The 19,740-nt window shown below is 51.0% G+C and overlaps 1 protein-coding gene across 2 annotated transcripts in view; it reads left to right on the top strand.

Annotated features, from left to right (window-relative positions):
• Positions 1-19,740, top strand: part of PIK3R5 (phosphoinositide-3-kinase regulatory subunit 5) — a 77,030-nt gene that overhangs the window by 45,096 nt on the left and 12,194 nt on the right. For both annotated transcript variants that reach the window (XM_075994173.1, XM_075994172.1), the window contains exons 2-5: positions 4,797-4,912; positions 6,778-6,878; positions 8,500-8,568; positions 9,396-9,534. In XM_075994173.1, coding sequence (XP_075850288.1) covers positions 4,810-4,912; positions 6,778-6,878; positions 8,500-8,568; positions 9,396-9,534 — 412 coding nt within the window. In that variant the 5' untranslated portion in view covers positions 4,797-4,809. The remainder of the gene's footprint in view (positions 1-4,796; positions 4,913-6,777; positions 6,879-8,499; positions 8,569-9,395; positions 9,535-19,740) is intronic.

The raw sequence follows: 19,740 nt of genomic DNA, 5'->3' as shown, positions 1-19,740 counted from the left end.
TCTCTTATTCCCACCTGGGGGACCAGGGCTCCTAAGCACGGGCCTGGAAGATTTCCTGCTTGCCCACCAGGAAAGCAGTGCAGGGTGCCAGCCAGAGCCTGGAGGCCCACGCCTCCTTCCTCATGCGATGTCCTCTCACTCTGCCCTCCAAACTGTTTGAGAGGCGCCCCAAGAAAAGCAGCCTTCCTCCCTGCCCCACGGGGGTGCTGCCTCAGGAAGCCAGGCCCAGGCAGAGTCCACCCCTCGGACCAGTCCCGAGCCTTAGGGAGGATGACCCTGCTGGCACCATGGGGTCACAGCAGCATGTGCCTCCCTCTGTGCCCACTGGGTTCCCCCCACCCACCCACCGCAACTCCAGGCCTCTCTGGCCCGTGCGGGTCCCGGTAAGGACTCCGAGGTAAGGACTTCGAGTCCTCTTCACTGGCTCAGAAGAGGAACTTGGAGGAGGGGGTTGGCTGTTTCAACACTACTGTAGGGGGCCGGGGGCATTGCTGCAGCAGCTGGAGTTTCCTCTTAATGAGATGGGGAGGGGGGTGCCTTGCTTGCTGAGCTTTGAAAAAAAGGCATCATCCCAGGGAGACGGGGTGTCACTGTCTTCTCCATGCACCTCTGCCCCAAAGCCATGGGGTTCTGCTGACGAGTCACAAGAAAACAGCTGGCGACTGACTCACCAGACAGGAATGAGCATGCCAGGGGCGAGGCGCGCCACTGTGTGCTGGGTAACCCAGGGCAGCACAGTCAGGGGCCCTGGCTGGGCTGTGTCTGTCCCCTCCCTCTGGCTCCCGGTGCCCGGTGCCCGGTGCCCAGTGCCTCAGGTAAGTCCTGCCTCTAAGGAGAACTCGGGGCACATTCTAGATGGCCTTGGAATGCCAGCAAGGCCGGCACACCAGAGCTCTGCCCGGTGCTCCGAAAATATCCCACCCTTCCGTGGAGGAGCAGCCCCAGGACACTGTGTTCTGACCCCTTTCAGGATAGGGTGAGGACGTCATTTGCATCTTGCGGTGCATCCGTTACAGTGTGGGACGAAAGGCAGGGTGACTCATTCCCACCATGTGGCATAACTAGTGTGGCCGTCGCGGGGGGGGGGGGGGGGGGGGCTGGGCAGAGGGGTGTCCTAAGACCCGGTTCACTTGGTCCAGCCTCCGCTGCAGGCTAGGGACGCCTGGGCCCTGTGAGCCACGGTGGCGCTCAGCAGTGCACAGGCCTGTGGGCCCTGGTCCCCTCTCTGGAGGACACAGGTCTGTGCCGGGCAGCAGCTCTGGACAGGCATGGTGGGGCTCAGGATGCCCGGCGACTGAGAGTCTAGACCTCTCACAGCAGAATCTTCTTAATCGAGTCTTCACTTGTTGGGGTAGAAACATATATTGGTTTTATTTTTCTTCTAGTGACCGCACCTGACTATGCTGAGGGCCAGTGTACGATAGTGTTTAAAAAACCCGGACTCCGTGCCTTCTCCCATCCAAGTACTCACCAGGCTTCCACCCTGCTTAGCTTCTGAGATCAGACGAGGCCAGGTGCGCTCAGGGCGGTATGGCTGTCGACTGCGTTCTTATCCTGGTGTTACCACCTCCTAGCTGCGTGACCTTGGGCAAGTTGTTTAACCTCTCTGTGCCACAAATTTCCCATCTCTTCATTCTGCCCCCTCCAGCTTCCCACAAAGGTGGTCCAGCCTTCAGCCTCTTACTGATAAGTTTCCCTCACCCTGCCACCAGTGACCCTCTGCGGAACTGTCACCAAAATGGCTCAAGCCTAGCTTTTGTTCTTGGTATCCACCGCTACCCTGACAGGGAGCACGTCTTTGACTTGCCCAACAGTGGGCCTGCAAGCTGCCCCTCCCGCCCGTTCATTCAGCCCTGCTGTGGCTCACAGGTAGCCCAGGAGCGGGGGAGCAAGTTTGCGGGGTGACAGACAGTGGGAGCACCCTCACCGACAGGCACCCCACTCTGTATAAGGGATTCTTTGACAACCCCTCTGCCCTCAGCTTCAGGGAGAGAAAGAAAAGCCTTCCAGAATGGCCAAAGACCACTTTTCTCTTCCCAAGCTGATAATGATGGGGGTGAATGGGTCATTGTGCCGGTTCTGGGCTGAAACCTGCCAGGAGCCCACCAGGGTGGCTGCAGCCCCACACCTGACAGCTCACTGTGGCTCCTGGAACTTGAGAGTCCAGCACATTTAGCACCATTTGTCCTTAGAGCTGGGCCTCAGCCACAATCTGGGAATACAGAAAAAGTCCTACTTGGTACCCTTGTCTATGTTTATACTGCTATTAATTCTCCCCAGCTCTGTCCCCACCCAGGCTGCCTTGAATAAGCCCCTACCCTCTCTGGGTCTCAGCTTCCCCTGCTGTGACATGAAGGGCTTGCCAGGAGACCACTGAGCTCCCTCCAAGAACCTGCCCCAGGGTTAAATGGGGGAGAAATCAGCCTGTGAGGACAAAGGGTGGGTTGGTGACATCTGGACCAGCCATTGATGCGTTTGAAGGTGCCTAGTGCTCTGGCTCCCCCAGCAGGCGCTGCTAGCCCTGAGCCCCAACAGGACCACGCTGGAGAGGGTCTCCTGTCTGGGCTGCCACTGAAAGCAGAGGGTGAGGCCTTGTCCGTCACAGGTGTGGGTCCCGTGGCGTGTCCCTGCCAGGCACCGCACAGCCTGAGGTGGGGGAGGGGCCTCGAAACCGGAAATCTGCCCATTCTGGCCCAAGGTCCATGGACTCGCTACCTGGGCCACCTGTGGAGGAGTTAGCAAACAAAAGACCCAAAATCAATTGGGAAAGTTCCACGGAAGGGCCTCAGGATGCCTTTGGGTATCCAAGCGCCGCTAATGGAAACACCCAAGATTCTTTGTCCCGAATCACGAGTGAAAGATTTCCTGAACTCAACTGGCCATGGCCTTCACCAGCCAGCGGGCACGGGACCTGGAGGGTTGGTCTGTGTCCTAGGCCAGACCAGCACCCTGGCCCCAGGCTCTCGGGTCTAGGTCTTTGGCAAGCTAATTCCTGCAGCCAGACCCTGGCACGTGCTGCCGCCTCTTTCTGGAACGCTTCCCTCCCTCACTCCTCCTGGCTTCCTCATCCAGCTTAAACGTCCCATCTTCAGAGAGGCCTCCCTGACTCCCAACCCCCTAGAGTGGAGGGGTCCCCATTGTCCCCTCCCAGCACCATCCTTTCTTCATAGCATGTTCTGCCTTCCGGGATCACCTCTTTCTTTGCCTATTAAATTGCTCAATGTCTATGTCTCCCCCAAGGAGCATGCCTGCTTGGCTCTCTGCTGTCTCCCTAGTCGGCACATAGTAGGTGGTCAATAAACCCACGACGGGGTGGGGGCATGCGTGCTGCCTCCTGGGTGCCCACGGCTGCACCAGCCCACTTTGCAACACATGACCCTCCGGGACATCGGTGCAGGGAGGCTGGGCAGCTCACAGAGGGCTCGGTTTTCACTTGGCGGGAGGTTCCTCCCAGGCTGGGGAAGCAGGAGGATTTGCCTGTGTGGCGTCTCCGTGAGCTGAATGCTGCTAGACCCGGGTTAGGATCGTATCTCTTTGCGTGTCATTTGCATGTCATTTGCATGTCGTTTGCATGGCGCAGCTCTGAGCCTGTGCTTCCTCTTCTGCTTTCCCAGTTGTCTCCAGATGCACAGAGCTGGGCAGCTGCTTCCTTGGCTTCCCTGAGACGTGGCCTGACTGGCCAGAGAAAGGGTCTGTCTGAGGGGGTGAATGCAATGAGAGTCCTATGGGCAGGAGCAATATGGCAAAGACGTAGCTGTCGTGCACTGGAAGGTGTCCCTGTGCCTCCATATGGCATTTAATCTTCCCAAGAGCCCCATATGATGAGCACTATCATTGTCCCCATTTTACAGATAAATACATTGAGGTTTGGAAAAGCTAAAGAATTTGCCCAAAGTCACATGGCTAGCAAATATCAGAGTCCAGATTTGCGTCTAAGACTTTTGGACGCCAGAGCCAGGCTTAGTCACGGTGCCACACTGCCTCTCACGGCTTCCCGGGGTACCTGGGAACCCTCACACGTAACTGAGGACCTGGGCTGGTCCTGCTGGAAGCTCGTAGTCCCCATCTGGTGCTCAAACCCCTCATTAGGTCCCCTCTCAGTGGCCTTCCAGCTGAGCTAAGCACCCCCTGGTCTCTCTTCAGTAGGACGCGGACGGGGGCCGGGCCAGGTCTTTGGTACTGGGAGCATTGCCATGTCTCAGAGAAAGGGAAGGGAAATGGAGAAAAGAAAAAGTGGAGGAAAGAAACAGGTGCCTGTGAGCTGGGTGCCCAAACAGTGGCTGTGACAAGGTGGGGGGGGGAGACAGGACAGCCCCCCTCAGCACATCCTGTGGCCTTCCCCGCCAGAACAGGCTCCCTGCCCCATCCCTGGGGGTTTAGGGGACACAGACCTAGAATTTCAGAAAAAGTGTCCCAGGTGATTGTGATTTTCCCCTCGGGGTCCTCGTGTCCAGCCCACTGGGGCCTGGCCACTCCCTGGGCACTTGGCAACACTCCCCTCTGCTCCCATCACTGACCCCTGACTTCCTACACCTTCGTCCCATCCTGCTGCTCAGATGCCCCCACCCCCGAAGCCGTTCCTGCGCGGGGGGGGGGGGGGGGGGGCGGGGGGGGGGCAGCTGGGAGCCCCTGGTGCCACACTCACAGCACCGCAGCTGTAGCAGGCTCGCGCGCTCTCGGGCCTGGCTGTGTGCGCCCGTTGTCTTTGCGGCTGCCCTGCTGGACCAGGTGCTGCCCGGCCCGGCACTCGCTGGGAAAGGAGCGCCACAGGCTGACCAGCGTCTGTCCCCACGCAGGCAATGACTCAGGATGCAGCCTGGGGCCACGACATGCACGGAGGACCGCATCCAGCACGCCCTGGAGCGCTGCCTGCACGGACTCAGCCTCGGCCGCCACTCCGCCTCCTGGTCAGGTAGGTCTGGGGACGCCGGGAGGCGTCCTGAGGGCCCCGGGAAACCTCCAGGGCCACGGTGGGCGCTGGACCAGGCTTGGAAGCTGGAAGATTCTAGTTCAAATCCTGTCCTGAGCAAGTCCCTGCACGTCACCTGGGAGGTGCCTGATGCAGCACCTGACGCAGAGCCAGTCCTCAGCGTGTGGCACGTTCTCCCGAGATACCGTCCTCGTCCTGCTCAGGGCTGCGTCTCGCTTCTTGACAGTATTGAACCTGCTTAGAAATGCCACAGCTGCTGATTCCCAAAGAGCAGCTGGGAATGCATGGGCAGCCCCTCTCAGAATTCTCGTTTACTAGTTTCTAGATCCCTCCATAGCCCCATTCCCCTCTTCCCCGTAGAACAGGAGGGAATCTCAGCAGAGCTGCAGGGAGCAGGAGGCTTCCATGTTCCCCACTCCCCGGGACGGGGAAACACAGGCCAGGGCGGTCGCATCTCTGGAGGCGGGTGCCTACTTGGGATGATTCCTTATGCTTGCAAAGATCTCACGCCTGTATCTCACTTGCTTCCCCAACCGCTCCCTGACATAGATCCCTGCTGCTCCTTGAGCATGCCTGCTTCCTCCCTAGTCTAGCACCTTTGCACCTGCTGCCTGGAACTCCTCCCCAGGAACTGCATACAGCTGGCTTCTTGTCCAGCTCTCAGATCAAATGTCACCTTCTCTGAGAGGCTTTCCCTGGCCTATGGATCTGGATTAAAACTAGCTCCCGTCGGTTGTACAATCTTGTGCAAGCCACTCACCCTTCCATGACCCCACTTGCCTTGTCTGTAAAATGGGCATAATAATAAGAACCACCTTCCTGAAGGGAGCATGGAGCCTCAATGGAGGTAACGTATGCGAAGGCCAGCACCGTACAGTAGGGGCACGTAGCAGGTTGTTCATAAATGGTGGTTTTCCTTCTTGCCTCCCACCCAGGTCCTGAGGGAGCCCAAGCTTATCGAGTTGGGAGAGGGCAGCATCAAGTAAAAGAATACAAAAATATCTAACATTTGCAAATTTTACCAAAACCTATGACCACATGGACACGCTGTTAGGGGCCTCCAGGGCTTTGGAAGGAGCCTGTGCGTGTGAGGAGGCCTGGAGCTTGAGCTCCATGAAGTTCAAGGTCAACCCACTTCCACCCTTGCTGCTGTCACTCCCCACTCCACACACACACACATCCACACACATCCGTCCTGCCGTGACCACCCCTTTAGTTTTTAGGGGTTTACCCTTGCTGACTGTGGTGAAACAGACTGAAAAAATAAGAAAGTCTGGGGAAGTTACGGAGTGACAAAATGCTCATTGTAGCTTTTAAAATATAAATAGTTTAGCTTCCTTTTCCTGGACTCCATGGTCAGGCAGTCCTGGGAAGCCCCGTGGCTGTCCCAGACTCAGTCCTGTGTCTTGGGGTGGAGCTCGCCATGGTGACTCTACTCTTCCATCGGTTTCTGCCTGTGTTCTAACTCCCCTGCCTCTCGTAGGTACCAGCACCCCCCGTAGGAAACCAGGCCAGGGGAGGTTTGGGGGAACCAGTGCTCCCCAGAGGCACAGGTAGCAGAGTCATGGCAAGTTCACTGGCCTCGAAAGAGGATCCCAGGCTGAGTCTCCAAGCCCTGTGTCTCTTGTATATGCAGGATAGCAAACTTGTCATGTCTTGATGGGGCATGGTAGGGTTGAGTGTTGGTCCAGCGTTTCCTCCTCGACTCTCTTACTTTGGAAAGGCATATTCCAGTGCAATCTCACAATGGAAGGTTCCAGGGTAGACCCCACCTCCTTGTCTACAGCCGCTGCCTGAGGGTGGCCAGAAAAGACCAGAAGTGACCATTCATCTCTCTCCCTTTCCAGCCGGGCTGTGTCTGAACTGCTGGAGCCTGCAGGAGCTGGTCAGCAGGGACCCGGGCCACTTCCTCATCCTCCTTGAGCAGATCCTGCAGAAAACCCGAGAGGTGAGGGCAAGTCAGGAGGAGAAGGGCAGAGCTGGGGTTGGCCTCGTAGAGTCGAGAAGTAGATCCCAGAGGACATCAGTCCGGGGGTGCCTGGGCTCCTGGAGGGGCTTGGCAAAGGCCCTGGGAACCCCTGAGTCTTGTGCTTCAGCAGTGCCTGTACGGTGAGGGTGTCTGGGAAGGGCTGTGTCCTGCCAGTGGGATCATGCGGCACTGAGCCAGGGTCCCCACTGTAAGCCGCTGCTTACTTTGCTTGTAAGTCAGGGTGTTGGCTAGAAAGGAAGAAGACACTTTGCTGAATTCTTTTCCCCCCAAAAGATGCATGAAAACAAAGACACGAAAGAGAAAACTGATTGGAAAGGTAAACTGAAGCCTCCTCTGACAGTTCAATAAATGGGCTTTTATGACAAAGAAGAGGAGTGTGTTTAGTGCTGCACTGGGCTTGAAAAAAATATTGCCTCACTAATAATACGATAAATGTAAATTGAAACCATGAGACAGACTTTGCCTAGCAAATTAGCAAAAAAAAAAAAAAAAAAAAAAAAAAAAGGGCAATAACCAGTGCAGGAAGAGTGTGGTAAAACTGGTACTTTTGTACATATGAGATATTATAGATGGCACAATCCTTTCGGAGGGTGACTTGGCAATATGTCTCAAAGATCGTAAGTATGTTTATAATCTTTGATCTGTTGATTATACTTCTTGAGTCCTATTCTAGATAAATAATCCAAATTATAGAAGAAGGAATGTGCTAACTGGTATTCATATGAAATACCAAGAATATAATCTTGAATGTCCTCAATGAAACTAATAAGTTATAGAGATCTACCAGAAGGAATACTACACAGCTAAAAAAAAAAAGGGATGAACATTATCTAAGGGTGTAAACAAAATTTCATATATAATAAAATTGCATCACTAAGATTTATTAAATGGTGCAAGGGGAAACTGACTAAACATTTGGAAAAATGCCGAGTAAGATTCCCATATAGCATGATATAGTATGGTAGGCTTCACACCACACAGCAGATGAAATTCTTGGATTAAAGATTTAAATTTCAGAAAATGAAGCTTCAAAGAAAAGAAGAAAATATGTGTGAACGTTTAAGTGATGCTCATATGTAAAAGCAAAAATCCACAAAGGACACTTATAATTTATGTACATCAAAAAATATCTATAAAATTAAAAGACAAACAACCAACTGGAAAAAAGTCTTTACAACACAAATAAGAGGTAAATGTAAAACCAGGAGGGAAAAGAAAGGTGGTCTCAGAGGCCATGTAGTAAAACTGAAATTCACTACTGATGCTCAACATAGAAGATATCAAGAGTAAAACTGCACACACTGTGAGTGGAGCTTTGTGGAAGAAAATACATGGGGAACAAATGGTGTCAGGAAAAGTGCATTGAAACAACAGCTGTGGTTGGGTTTGGGAAGGGAAATGCTGAGTGTTTTTTGTGTTTAATTCTATTTTCCAAATTTTTTGTCTTGTGGTTACACTGCTTTTCACTTGAAAAAGAAAGAAAAGATAGACTAGAATGAGAAAAGCGCTGCTGTATTCTGCCCCAGGGAGCCCTGCACCCCGTGAATAAGCCTCCCCTCTCCCCCCATCCTCTCCACAGGTCCAAGAGAAGGGCACCTATGACCTGCTCGCCCCCCTGGCCTTGCTATTCTACTCTACTGTCCTCTGTGTAAGTCCAGGATGGGCCAGGATGGGTGCGAGGGAGGAGGGGGGTGCGAGGGGGGAGGGGTGCGAGGGGGGAGGGGGGTGCGAGGGGGGAGGGGGAAGCACGACCTCTGGCTAGGGCACAGTCCTCACACCTCTGGGCATGAACACTGACAGAGAAACCATCAAGCAATGACACATGAGATGGTTTTCAACCTTCTGATGGCTTCAGAGCAGCCATGCCTCTGGTAACTCCATGGCCGCCATTGTGCCTGGCATCTCTGGGCTCCCATGGAGGAACCGTTGTCTCCATCTGTTCACAAGCCATGAAAGAGATCCTATGTCCACCTCATTTTTTACCCCAGTGGTCAGTTTCACCCAGTGTGATCACCCCCTGTATTCATGAGAGTGGCAGCACCCATTGTGTGCATGGACTCAATCCACCCTCAGAAAAATCAACATTTGCCTCCACTGAGGATATTTAAGTAAAGTGGTTTAGGCATTGAAGACCATTCTCCAACACAGATGGCAGCAATGGCACCATTTATTAATAGAATGACCCCTAAGGTGACAGCTTTCCAGACAGGCTCTCTCACGCGGTGGGTGAGCTTTGGTCTGGTGGGTAACACAAGGCCCTTACAGTAGAGACACCCCTGGGCGCCATCTTGCCCATCTGTAACTTGCTCCCTACGGGTAACTTCCAGTTCTTCCTGGCCTTGTCCTGGGACACACTGCTGCCGGGAAATGTGTGTCCTTTGCGGAATATTCCAGAAAGGGAGCAGAGGCTGTTCTGGAGTACCAGAGAGCTTTTTCTCACCCAGACTCCTCTGCTTGTTGCTCCCTCCGTCCTAGACACCACATTTCCCACCAGACTCAGACCTCCTTCTGAAGGCAGCCAGAACCTACCACCGCTTCCTGACCTGGCCCGTTCCTTACTGCAGCATCTGCCAGGAGCTGCTCACCTTCATCGATGCTGAACTCAAGGCCCCAGGTAAGTGGAGGCAGCTGGCACGCTGCGCAGGGCTCACGTGATCGGGATGCCCCCGGCTGTTCCGAAGCTGTTCTTAGGCCGTGATCCTCCTCACCTTGCGTCCTTTGGTTCATCTCTGCCCGTGCCCTGGTTCAAAACCTTGGAATCTCCTCTTCACGGCACCAGGAAGCATCTGATGGCAAACTCTGCACAAGCTGAAAGCAGTAAACATTGAAGGGAGCTCAAGGAGGAACTTAGGGGAAATTGGAACAGGCGCTCAGGGCAAGGAGACCTTGCCACTTGGCCTGGGCCTCCGATCTGCTTAACCAAGGGGTCTCCAAGGCTGCCCAGGTCAGAGAAATCCCAGAATACTGGCAAGGGCCTTGCTTGTTCTCTTTGCCCCAGGAACAAATAGGTAATTGCATGTGTGGGTTGATTCATTTCTGGCTGGTGCTGGGAATAGATGGGTTGGTGGCCACTGTGACAAGTGTGGACAAGGACTCAGTTTTTATATGTGGGCGTCTGAAAAGTAGGAGTTCTTGACAAATAGCAGACGTTGTTATTGACATGAAAATGAAGTCTAAGGAAACTACGACAGAGCAAGGGAAAACATAATCAAGTATGATTTTTTTTTTTTTTTTGAGACAGAATCTCACTTTGTTACCCAGGCTAGAGTGAGTGCCATGGCGTCAGCCTAGCTCACAGCAACCTCAAACTCCTGGGCTCAAGCGATCCTCCTGCCTCAGCCTCCCGAGTAGCTGGGACTACAGGCATGCACCACCATGCCCGGCTAATTTTTTCTATATATATTAGTTTGCCAATTAATTTCTTTCTGTTTATAGTAGAGACGAGGTCTCACTCTTGCTCAGGCTGGTTTTGAACTCCTGACCTTGAGCAATCCGCCCGCCTCGGCCTCCCAGAGAGCTAGGATTACAGGCGTGAGCCACCGCGCCTGGCCCTAATCAAGTATGATTTACTGAGAGATGGTGCATTACATCAATATTCAAAGGAATAAAGTTACATAAACATCTCAATAAATGCCTCTAAAACATTTGGTAAAATTCAACACCCATTCTTGATATTCAAAACCCCCCAATATATGGAAACTATTACTATAGAAGTGTTTTTAATATGGCAACAGTCCAAGGTGAAATACTAGAGGCATTTCCTGTAAATCAATAATCTTCCTCTTTTTGCTTATAGGTATTTTGCCTATGCAAAAAGACAAAAATAAAGAGGAAACTTTTAATTATTTAGAGCTCAAACAGTTGTTTACCTGTCTATACTGAGAGAATCGCCTCAATGAAGAATTGTCAGAACAAGAAAACGGGTAGTTAAGAGCTTTTTCATAAACCAGCATTAACCAGTAAGAAAACATAATGAAAAAAATTATGATAGCAACAAAAATAAAAAATAAATAAAACAAAATGTAATAACTTATGTAGAGAAAACAAACTTTCCCGAATAATAAATAATTGAGGCTGGGCACAGTGGCTCACGCCTGTAATCCTAGCACTCTGGGAGGCCGAGGCGGGCGGATTGCTCGAGGTCAGGAGTTCGAAACCAGCCTGAGCAAGAGCGAGACCCCCGTCTCTACTATAAATAGAAAGAAATTAATTGGCCAAATAATATATAGAGAAAAAATTAGCCGGGCATGGTGGCGCATGCCTGTAGTCCCAGCTACTCAGGAGGCTGAGGCAGCAGGATTGCTTGAGCCCAGGAGTTTGAGGTTGCTGTGAGCTAGGCTGATGCCACGGCACTCACTCTAGCCTGGGCAACAAAGCGAGACTCTGTCTCAAAATAAATAAATAAATAAATAATTGAAGAGAGGTATCGCTGGGTCAAATCAATATTATAATAACACCAGGTGTTATGAAAATAAATGCAATCACAATCAAAATACCAGCAATATTTTTTTTTCTTTACTTCTAGTACTGGCTGATCCAATATGTTTTTTAAATTAGCAAAATAAATAGTCTATTTGAAAGAATAAATGCTCTACAGTAGCATTTACTTATGTATTTATTATATATTTATGTATGTATTCTTAATAACTATATAGCTATAGTTATTAAAATAGCACACCATTGGTATAAGAATAGGTAGATTAATGGAACAAAATATTACAGCTAGAAACAGATTACATTATAGATTACATACAATCATTTACTATATGACAAAGTGGCATCCTCAAACCAGTGATGAAGAAAATTAGTTATTTAATAAATGATATCAAGATAATTGGCAGATCATAAAAAAACTGAGTTAGAGGCCGGGCGCGGTGGCTCACACCTGTAATCCTAACACTCTGGGAGGCCGAGGCGGGCGGATTGCTCAAAGTCAGGAGTTTGAAACCAGCCTGAGCAAGAGCGAAACCCTGTCTCTACTATAAATGGAAAGAAATTAATTGGCCAACTAATATATAGAGAAAAAATTAGCCGGGCATGGTGGCACATGCCTGTAGTCCCAGCTACTCGGGAGGCTGAGGCAGGAGGATCCCTTGAGCCCAGGAGTTTGAGGTTGCTGTGAGCTAGGCTGATGCCATGGCACTCACTCTAGCCTGGGCAACAAAGTGAGACTTTGTCTCAAAAAAAAAACCAAAAAAACCCCTGAGTTAGAATTCTATCTCAAAAAAAAGTAGGAGTTGTATCTCAAACATAAAAATAACTTTCAGATAGATTAAAGGTTAATGTGGGAAAAACATGACCATAAAAGTGGTAGAAGAAAAATAAGTCACATGAACCTAGAGCGGAGAAGAGTTGCCAAACACGGGTCCCCCAAGGCAAAAATTATAAAGAAAGAGACTGACCAATTTGAAAGCATAAAATTTAAAGCCTTTATATGGCAGACCCACTATAAGTGAAAGGTAAATGACAAACTAAGAAAAATATTTGCAACAAAAAATTAATATATCAAACACATGAAGAGTGCTTTTGAGTCAATTAAACAATAGGCCAACATACCCATGGAAATATGAGCAAGGATGTGATTCAGGTACATCAACAAAGAACCCTGAACGGCTGAGCAAGACCCCCCCAAATATTCACCCTCACTAGTAATGAAGGGAACTCAAAACTAAATAGTGAGACTCTTGTCTCACCCTATTAAATTGGCAAAGATTAAAAAAAAAAAAAAAAAGAACAAGAACACCAGTGTTGCTAAGAAGAAGAGGAGCTATGTTTGCTAAAGCATCAGAAAGAATACCCTTTCACCCAGCAATTCCACTCCTCGAAATTTATCCTGACAAATAACTATGGATGTGCAAAGATGTAGCTACAAGGGTGTTCATCAATGCATTCTTTCTTATAATCAACCAATGCCAAAAAGCCTAAGTATTGAACATGGTTGAGTATACTGTTTCATTTGGTGGAATGCTATTCAACTGTTAAAAATGATATTGTAGGAATGGAGTTACTGAGATCAAAAGATGTTGAGTAACTTGTTGAGTCAAAAAGCAGGCCCCCAAATACTATATGTGTTGTAAGCTCATTTTTTAAACATTTCAAATGTATGCATGCGCCAGGTCCTGCTTAGTACCAGCAGCATTTAATTCCCATCATACACATGAAAAACGCACAAGGGATAGAAGTACCAAATCTTGTTCCCCAGTAACTCATATGGACCCTATAAAGCGCAGGACTGAAGCTTTGTGTCTAAATTCCTTTGGAAGGTTCATAACAGTCTTCCCCAACCAATCAGCTGCCCTGTCTGCCCCACCAGCCAGCTCTCTGTTGTTACAGATGAGCACAGCAGGTACAGGCCAGGGTTGGCCAACCCCAAAGTCTCCCTGTAACGTGGCCCTCACATCATGGTAGAAACTTAAGTGGAGAATTGAAAAATCAGGAAGGCCCTGGCAACATGTTGGACTCAGAAAAGGGCTTGGGCACGCTATGAATAGACAGTCTGCCAACCTAACTTGCCAAGGCACCCTACACGAACAAACCGGTTTAAGGTCAAACTCTTTCATTCCTTCCCTCCTTCCCGCTGCCCCCCAAAACAAACAGATCTAGCTCTCTTCTGGGCTTCTTCCTGGTGACCTGAGCTCTTTTACCAGGAGACAAAGCTTGTCTTCCCTTCCACAGTTTTTGAAAGAAAGGATTTACAATGCAAAATGCCTTGGCAGGGCCTTCTCACCAAGCAAGATTTGGTACTTCGTTTCTACCCAAGATCTAAAAAATGACTCTTTCTTATTTTGGAACGGGTAAGGAAGATGCTGGGTTGGGGGAGGGGATCATTTGTGGGGAAACCGCTTCCCAATTTCAAGTGGCGCCTCAACTGCATGCACGCTATGCCTGGGGGTGTTTTTGTGTGCAGCTGGGCGGGAACTCTGCGCTGGGTGGCCCAGCGAGCAGATGTGAAGTGGAGGGGTGGTGGTGAGGCCCAGGCCCTGGGATGCTAAGCCTGGCGCCCACAAGCCAGGCAGAGCAGCTCTGGAGATGAAGGTGGAAGGGGGGCTCTTTGGCGTCAAAGCAGGGAAGACCCTAGAACCGTCGCTCACTACTGAGGGCCTTCTCAACATCACCCCTGGGGCCATGAGAAGCCTCAGGTGCCCTGGTGACCAGGGAGAAAAGAGTTGCCCGGGGAGGGAAGCCAAGTTAAGTTGCTTATACTGGAAACTTCTCCTCTTCGAGGGAAAGCAGAACTGGAATAGGAAACTATTAACTCTCTCTCGTGTCAGAGAATCATTTTCAAACAGTTTCAAAGCCCACCACTTCTACAAATATTTAATGAGCTTGTGTCAGAGATATATCAGCTCCCTACTGAGGGAACCGGCAAGACGGTAGAGCCTGTGTTAAGGAGGATTTGAGAAACTGATAGAAGGTTCTCATAGAAGCTAGAGTAAGATTGCAGAATTAGATACAAAATAGTTAATATCATATAGGGGAATAAAACCATAATCTTTGGGGTTATCTCTTCTACCGCACAAAAATCACTTGCAACTTATCTCACTTCCACAAGTTAACCTCTCATTGCAAAGAACGTGAGCCCTGATCAACAGCAAATAGTAAGTTAAACAAAATAACCTTCTCTTACATGACCCTCACATGGAATTGTAAGAAGATGCTTTAGTATGGTTTTTAACAGCCATGCGGTCATTTGTTTGTCTTATTCATGAGTCCCTCTCACCCCCAATAAAGTAGGGGAGGGCTAGAATGGAGGCCCGGGGAACTTGAACTCTTGGAATAGAGGCTGAATACCTTAGAGGTAACCAGTACTTGGGACCAGACCACTGTGGTTACAAATCCTGAGTCTGCTACTCACTAGCCGTGGGGCCTTCAGCAGGGCATTTAACTTATGAGCCTCAGTTTCCTCATCTGTAAAATGGGTGTCCAGTAATGCCTCCCTCTCAGAGCAGTGTGTGAGGCCTATTGCTGGCCCACATTGATTTCACACTGCTGGGGGCGGTAGGTGTTGGGATGATGTTAGCTTAGAAGATGGGTCCTGGCAGGGTCACAGGGAGAAGATGACAAGGGGTCTAGAGAGCTGGGCCCTCCACCCATGGAGGCTTAGGGACCCGGTTGCCATGGAGACAAATGAAACAGTTCGTCCTGCTTTGATGTGGCTGGGTGGCAGAGGAAGCGGGCCTGTTATCAAGGCTGGGGGCCTCCCCCGGCTTCCTGACTCCACCCCCATAGGGTCGCCTACTGCCTCCACTCTGGGGGTGGCAGGAAACCTCACGTCAGTGCCACCGGGTCCTGCCTATCACAGCCCTCTGGGGCCCAGCCCACATGTTTATTGAATATTTACTCTGTGCCTGCAAGGCTGTGAGGACCACAGTACTTGCCTGCAAAGAATTTATCTGTGAGCAACAGTGGGCATCTTATGTGTGAGTCACTCTGCAATTTCAAAGCACACAAACCTGAAGGACTGCTTCTCACCTGCAGGGTGAGAGGGAAGAGTAACATCATTCCCATTTCATGCATGGCAAAACTAAGTCCACTGTTTCTTGTCCAAGCTGTAAAGTCAAGGGTAAGAGAAAGAACGTGGGCTCTGGTGTGACAAAAGACCTAGCTGATGACCGTGGGCAGGTTGCTGAAGTTCTCCGTGCTTCCCTGTCAGAAGTAGGACTGTGATTGCCGTTGGTGGTGAGGATAGGATGGCAGTGACGTGGGGTTGCATTTCCTGTGTGCTCGTTGCTGTATTAAACACAGCCAACGGGTGGTCCCATCCGCGGCTCAGAACGCCTCTCTGGGTGGTGACTATTATTCCCATTTTTCAGATGTTGAAACTGAGGACTCGACAGTTTAGTAGCTTGTCCACAATCTCAAGGCCTCTAGGCGCTCTGCCACTCAAACCCATGTCTATGTGACTCCGAAAACCATGTCGTATCCTTTCACATTTGCACGGAGTTGTGCCTCTAGCGAGAGGCATTGACAGATGACTGGCTGTCTTTTCATGAGCACTTTTCCCACCTTAGGAACTGCTCCTGCCCCGTTCCCTTTCAGATTCTTAGTGCCTTCCTGCCCTTGACCTCCTGTCAAATGAGAAACAGACCTGGGTTAGGTCAGTTTTGCCTGTCAGCTGGTAGTGAGTGCTGAATAATCTCCAGTGGGAATAAATTTCTCTTGGGACATTATTGATTAGACATTTGCATTTTCTAGTTTTTGTCTCTGATTATGGAATGAAAGGTTTATACCCCTGGAAGGAATGTCAAACATCATGGACTAGTAGGTGGGAGAGATTTAGGGAAAAGGGTGGAGGGCAGGTGTTCCAGAAATCATAGGGTCTGATTACTTAGGACTAAGCTGGCTGCCTATAACAGAAAGCCCAAAATAACAGTGGCTTAAACTCATAAGAGTTTATTTTCCTCTCTCTCTCTCTCTTTTTCTCTCCCCCACACACGTACACACACATACCTGGAAGAAGACAGTATAGCATTGGCATGGTGGCCCCATGAACATTCTAGTCCAGTCTTCCTGCTCCACTAACTATCCTTAGCAGGAGACATTATCCTCAAAGTCACTTCATGGCATAAGATGGTTGCTGGAGCTCTGGCCATCATGTCTGCATTCCAGTTAACAGAAGGAAGTGAGAGAGGGGGCTGCAAAAGGGGTCCACCCAATACCTTCTGCAAGGGAGGTTGAGAAATGTGACTTATCAACTGGGTACATTGCCCAAGGTCTCATTAGCAAAGAAGGGGGATGGATATTGGGTAGATGCCTAGAAGTCTCTGCCATATATGACTTACTTATAAGAGTGGCCTGGAAAACCCAGATTGGGTGGCCCTGTTAGGGTGACTGTCAGCAGGGCGGTGACACCTCACTGGTGGCCCTGCACAGCTGGAGACCTCATCCCACCGGCGTTCCTGCGGGCCACTGCTCCTTCCCCTCAGTATTTCCCTCTTGCCTTGCTCACCCCACCTCTTCTCGCCCTCCGCCTCTCTGCTCCCGGACTCCCAGCCTTCCTTGTCACGTCCTCTCCTCCTCTGCGGCTCACCGAAGGCTGTGCTTCACCCTCCCCAGGGCCTGCTGAGGCCTCGGGGCCACAAGTCCCCAGCCCCTCCAGCCCCTCTAGCATGCAGGAGCCTGGAGGGGGGAGCAGGAAGGTGCTGCTCGTGGGGCGCTGGGCGGGAGGACAGCAGAGCGACACCCAGCTGCGGGGAGTGGCGCGGTGGCGTTTGCGTCAGGCCACGATAGAGATCAGACTCCACCTGGCAACCGTGAGTCGATGGCACTCATAGAAACTGCAGAGCTGTACCGGCGCGGTCTCATCTGAGGAGTGCGACACAGTCGGGACCCGGCCCCGCTCCCCCCTAGCACTGGTGACTCCGTGGAATCTCGCCCTTTGCCTTGTAAGAGGAAACTGAGTCAAAATGTGGCTGCTGCCCGCCTCCCCAGGCCCGAGTGGTGGCTTCTCTTGATCGTCGACTTGCTACAACCTGGCACGGGAGCGAGACTTCTGTTTAGCGCCGGCACCAGTCTTGATCTTAAGAAGGCAATCCCAGAAAGTTGTAATAATGTCTTGGGACGTCATTGATTAGACATTTGCATTTTCTAGTTTTTGTCTCTGATTATGGAATGAAAGGTTTTTACCCCTTGAAGGAATGTCAAACATCACTGACTAGTAGGTGGGAGAGATTTAGGGAAAAGGGTTTCTATCCGCTAAAGGTGACCCAGAAATAATGTGATCTAAGATCAAAGGGAGAGAGGGGTCCACTGACCCGAGGTCCCCAGTGCAGCTTCCCTGCGCAGGGAGCGGAGGGTGGAGACAGGGGTGGTCCTGGGGCTGATACCACACACCCCCCTCGGCCGCTGTGGCCTCCCTGCCACCACCAGGCAACATGATGAAAACCAAGGCCCATCCGGCTTGTAGGGTGCTGGAGACGTTTCCAGCCTCACAGTGTAATGGGGACTCGACAGGACAATTTCTAAGCCTGGTTCAAAGGAGTCAGCTTGTACAAAAGTGTATAGGCTCCCAGCCCTTCCATATTGCACAGTCTTTTCTAATTCGTTCCCAGCTCAGCCCCCGCCCATCCATCCGTCACCCCCAAAGCCCACATGCCACGGTAAACGGTGGGGTCCATTGCCAGGAGAGGCCGAGGAGGGAGGGGGCTTTGACCGTGTCTTCAGGGCGGGTGGACGGTTTTGTCTGCTGACTGTGCGCTCCACCTGGGAGCTGCTGGTATCCTGGATGGTCAGCACCGGCCACGCACCTCTGAAAATAGCTCCCTCTGGGTGGGTCACCTGGTCAGGCACAGATGTCCTCCTAAATGTCCCCCGATTAAAGCAGCAGGAACACATGAAGCAGCAGTCACGTGGAGTCCGCGTGGCTAACAGGAAGCAGCTTCCAGCTCCACCTGCACCGCTGTCCCAGATGGGACGGGTAGGGCATCTCGGGACACACGGGTGCAGGTGCCAGAGACTGCTCCTTGAGCGAGCTTCAAGGAGAAAGTAGTCAACACTATCAAACGCCCCAAGAGACAAGGTCAAGGGGAATGGTGGTGAGGCCGAGCTGTTGGGTTCGGGGACTGAGAAAACACTGGAGAGGGTTTCAGGAGGCGGTGGGGTTGGGAGCCCAGGGCCGAGCGTTTTGGAGGAAACCTGATGGGGAGGGACAGTGCTCCTGAGTGTGACCTGGGCGGACAGAGGCAGAAAGGCAGCGAAGAAACGGGGTCGGCGGGGCGTGGGTCACCCATTAGAAAACACGAAGTAGGAAAAGAAACGAGAAATAAGGTCAGGGGATTTTGCATGTGTGTGTTGTGTGGTCAGGTAGACTGGGGGTGTCTGTGTCCGCCACGATTCTTCCCCGGGCGAGGGGAGCTTTTCTCTGTAATGCATGTGAGTGGCCACCAGGTGGTGTCCCAAGTCCTGATAGAAATAGCCACTGTTTTCAGGGATTATTCCTAGCAAAAATAGGCGTAACATTAACTTCTAAACCTGCAACGATTACATAAAAAAAAAAAAAAAATCACACAAAAGGCTAAAAATCAAAGCAATTAGGTTTCAAGTTAGAATAGCATAATTTGGTAATTTTCTGCCATTTACTAAGCAAAAATCGCCACCCTTCTGTTTCTAGCTGTCTCGAAGCCCCAGGTTGGGCTTGCACTTCTGTGGGGATGTCCTTCCAGCTCCCAGCTCAACCCCAGGCCACGGTGGCCCCACTCTGGACGGGGACTCCCTGGGACTATTTCTGAGCTCTGGCAAGAAGGTGGCCTGCCCCACTGAATCCCAGCCCCTGTCCTGTTCCCTTGCATGAGGAGTGCAAACTGTTGTTTGATCTTATGATTGACATGGAACTGAATGTATACTCTAAATGGGCTACTTTCCAGCCACAGAACTGAGTCAAGATGCAGGAAAAAAAAAAGGAGAAACATCTTATTTGTTTCTTCTCCACATTTTGAAATTAGAAGAGGCAGAGTGGGGAGAGGCCAGAGAGGGGATGCGGGCCGTGTGGGGAGCTGTGTGCTCCCTTAGAGCAGAGATGATGCCAGGCAAGACCACAGGCCCCCAAGAGGGCGTGGGGTGCCAGGCAGACACATGGAGGTGCAAGCGGAGATTGGAAACTACCCAGTGGCTGGAACAGACGGGCTGAGGGGTGCCTGGCACAGCCACTATGGGAAGGCACCCAGAGAGGGGAGCAGTGACAACAGGGACCCAGGAACAAGTGGGCAGCCTCCTGGGCCCAGGATCCCCTCCTCCCAGGCTCTGAAGAGCAAAACATGGCAAGTCCAACTGAGATGGGGCCTGGAAATCAGACTGCTAAAGGCCTCAGAGGCCACTGATCTTA

The sequence above is a fragment of the Microcebus murinus genome, chromosome 18 (assembly GCF_040939455.1).
Source record: "Microcebus murinus isolate Inina chromosome 18, M.murinus_Inina_mat1.0, whole genome shotgun sequence".
Taxonomy (NCBI): Eukaryota; Metazoa; Chordata; class Mammalia; order Primates; family Cheirogaleidae; genus Microcebus; species Microcebus murinus.
The sequence above is the reverse complement of the archived record's forward strand: the minus strand, read 5'-3'. Positions and strand labels throughout refer to the sequence as shown.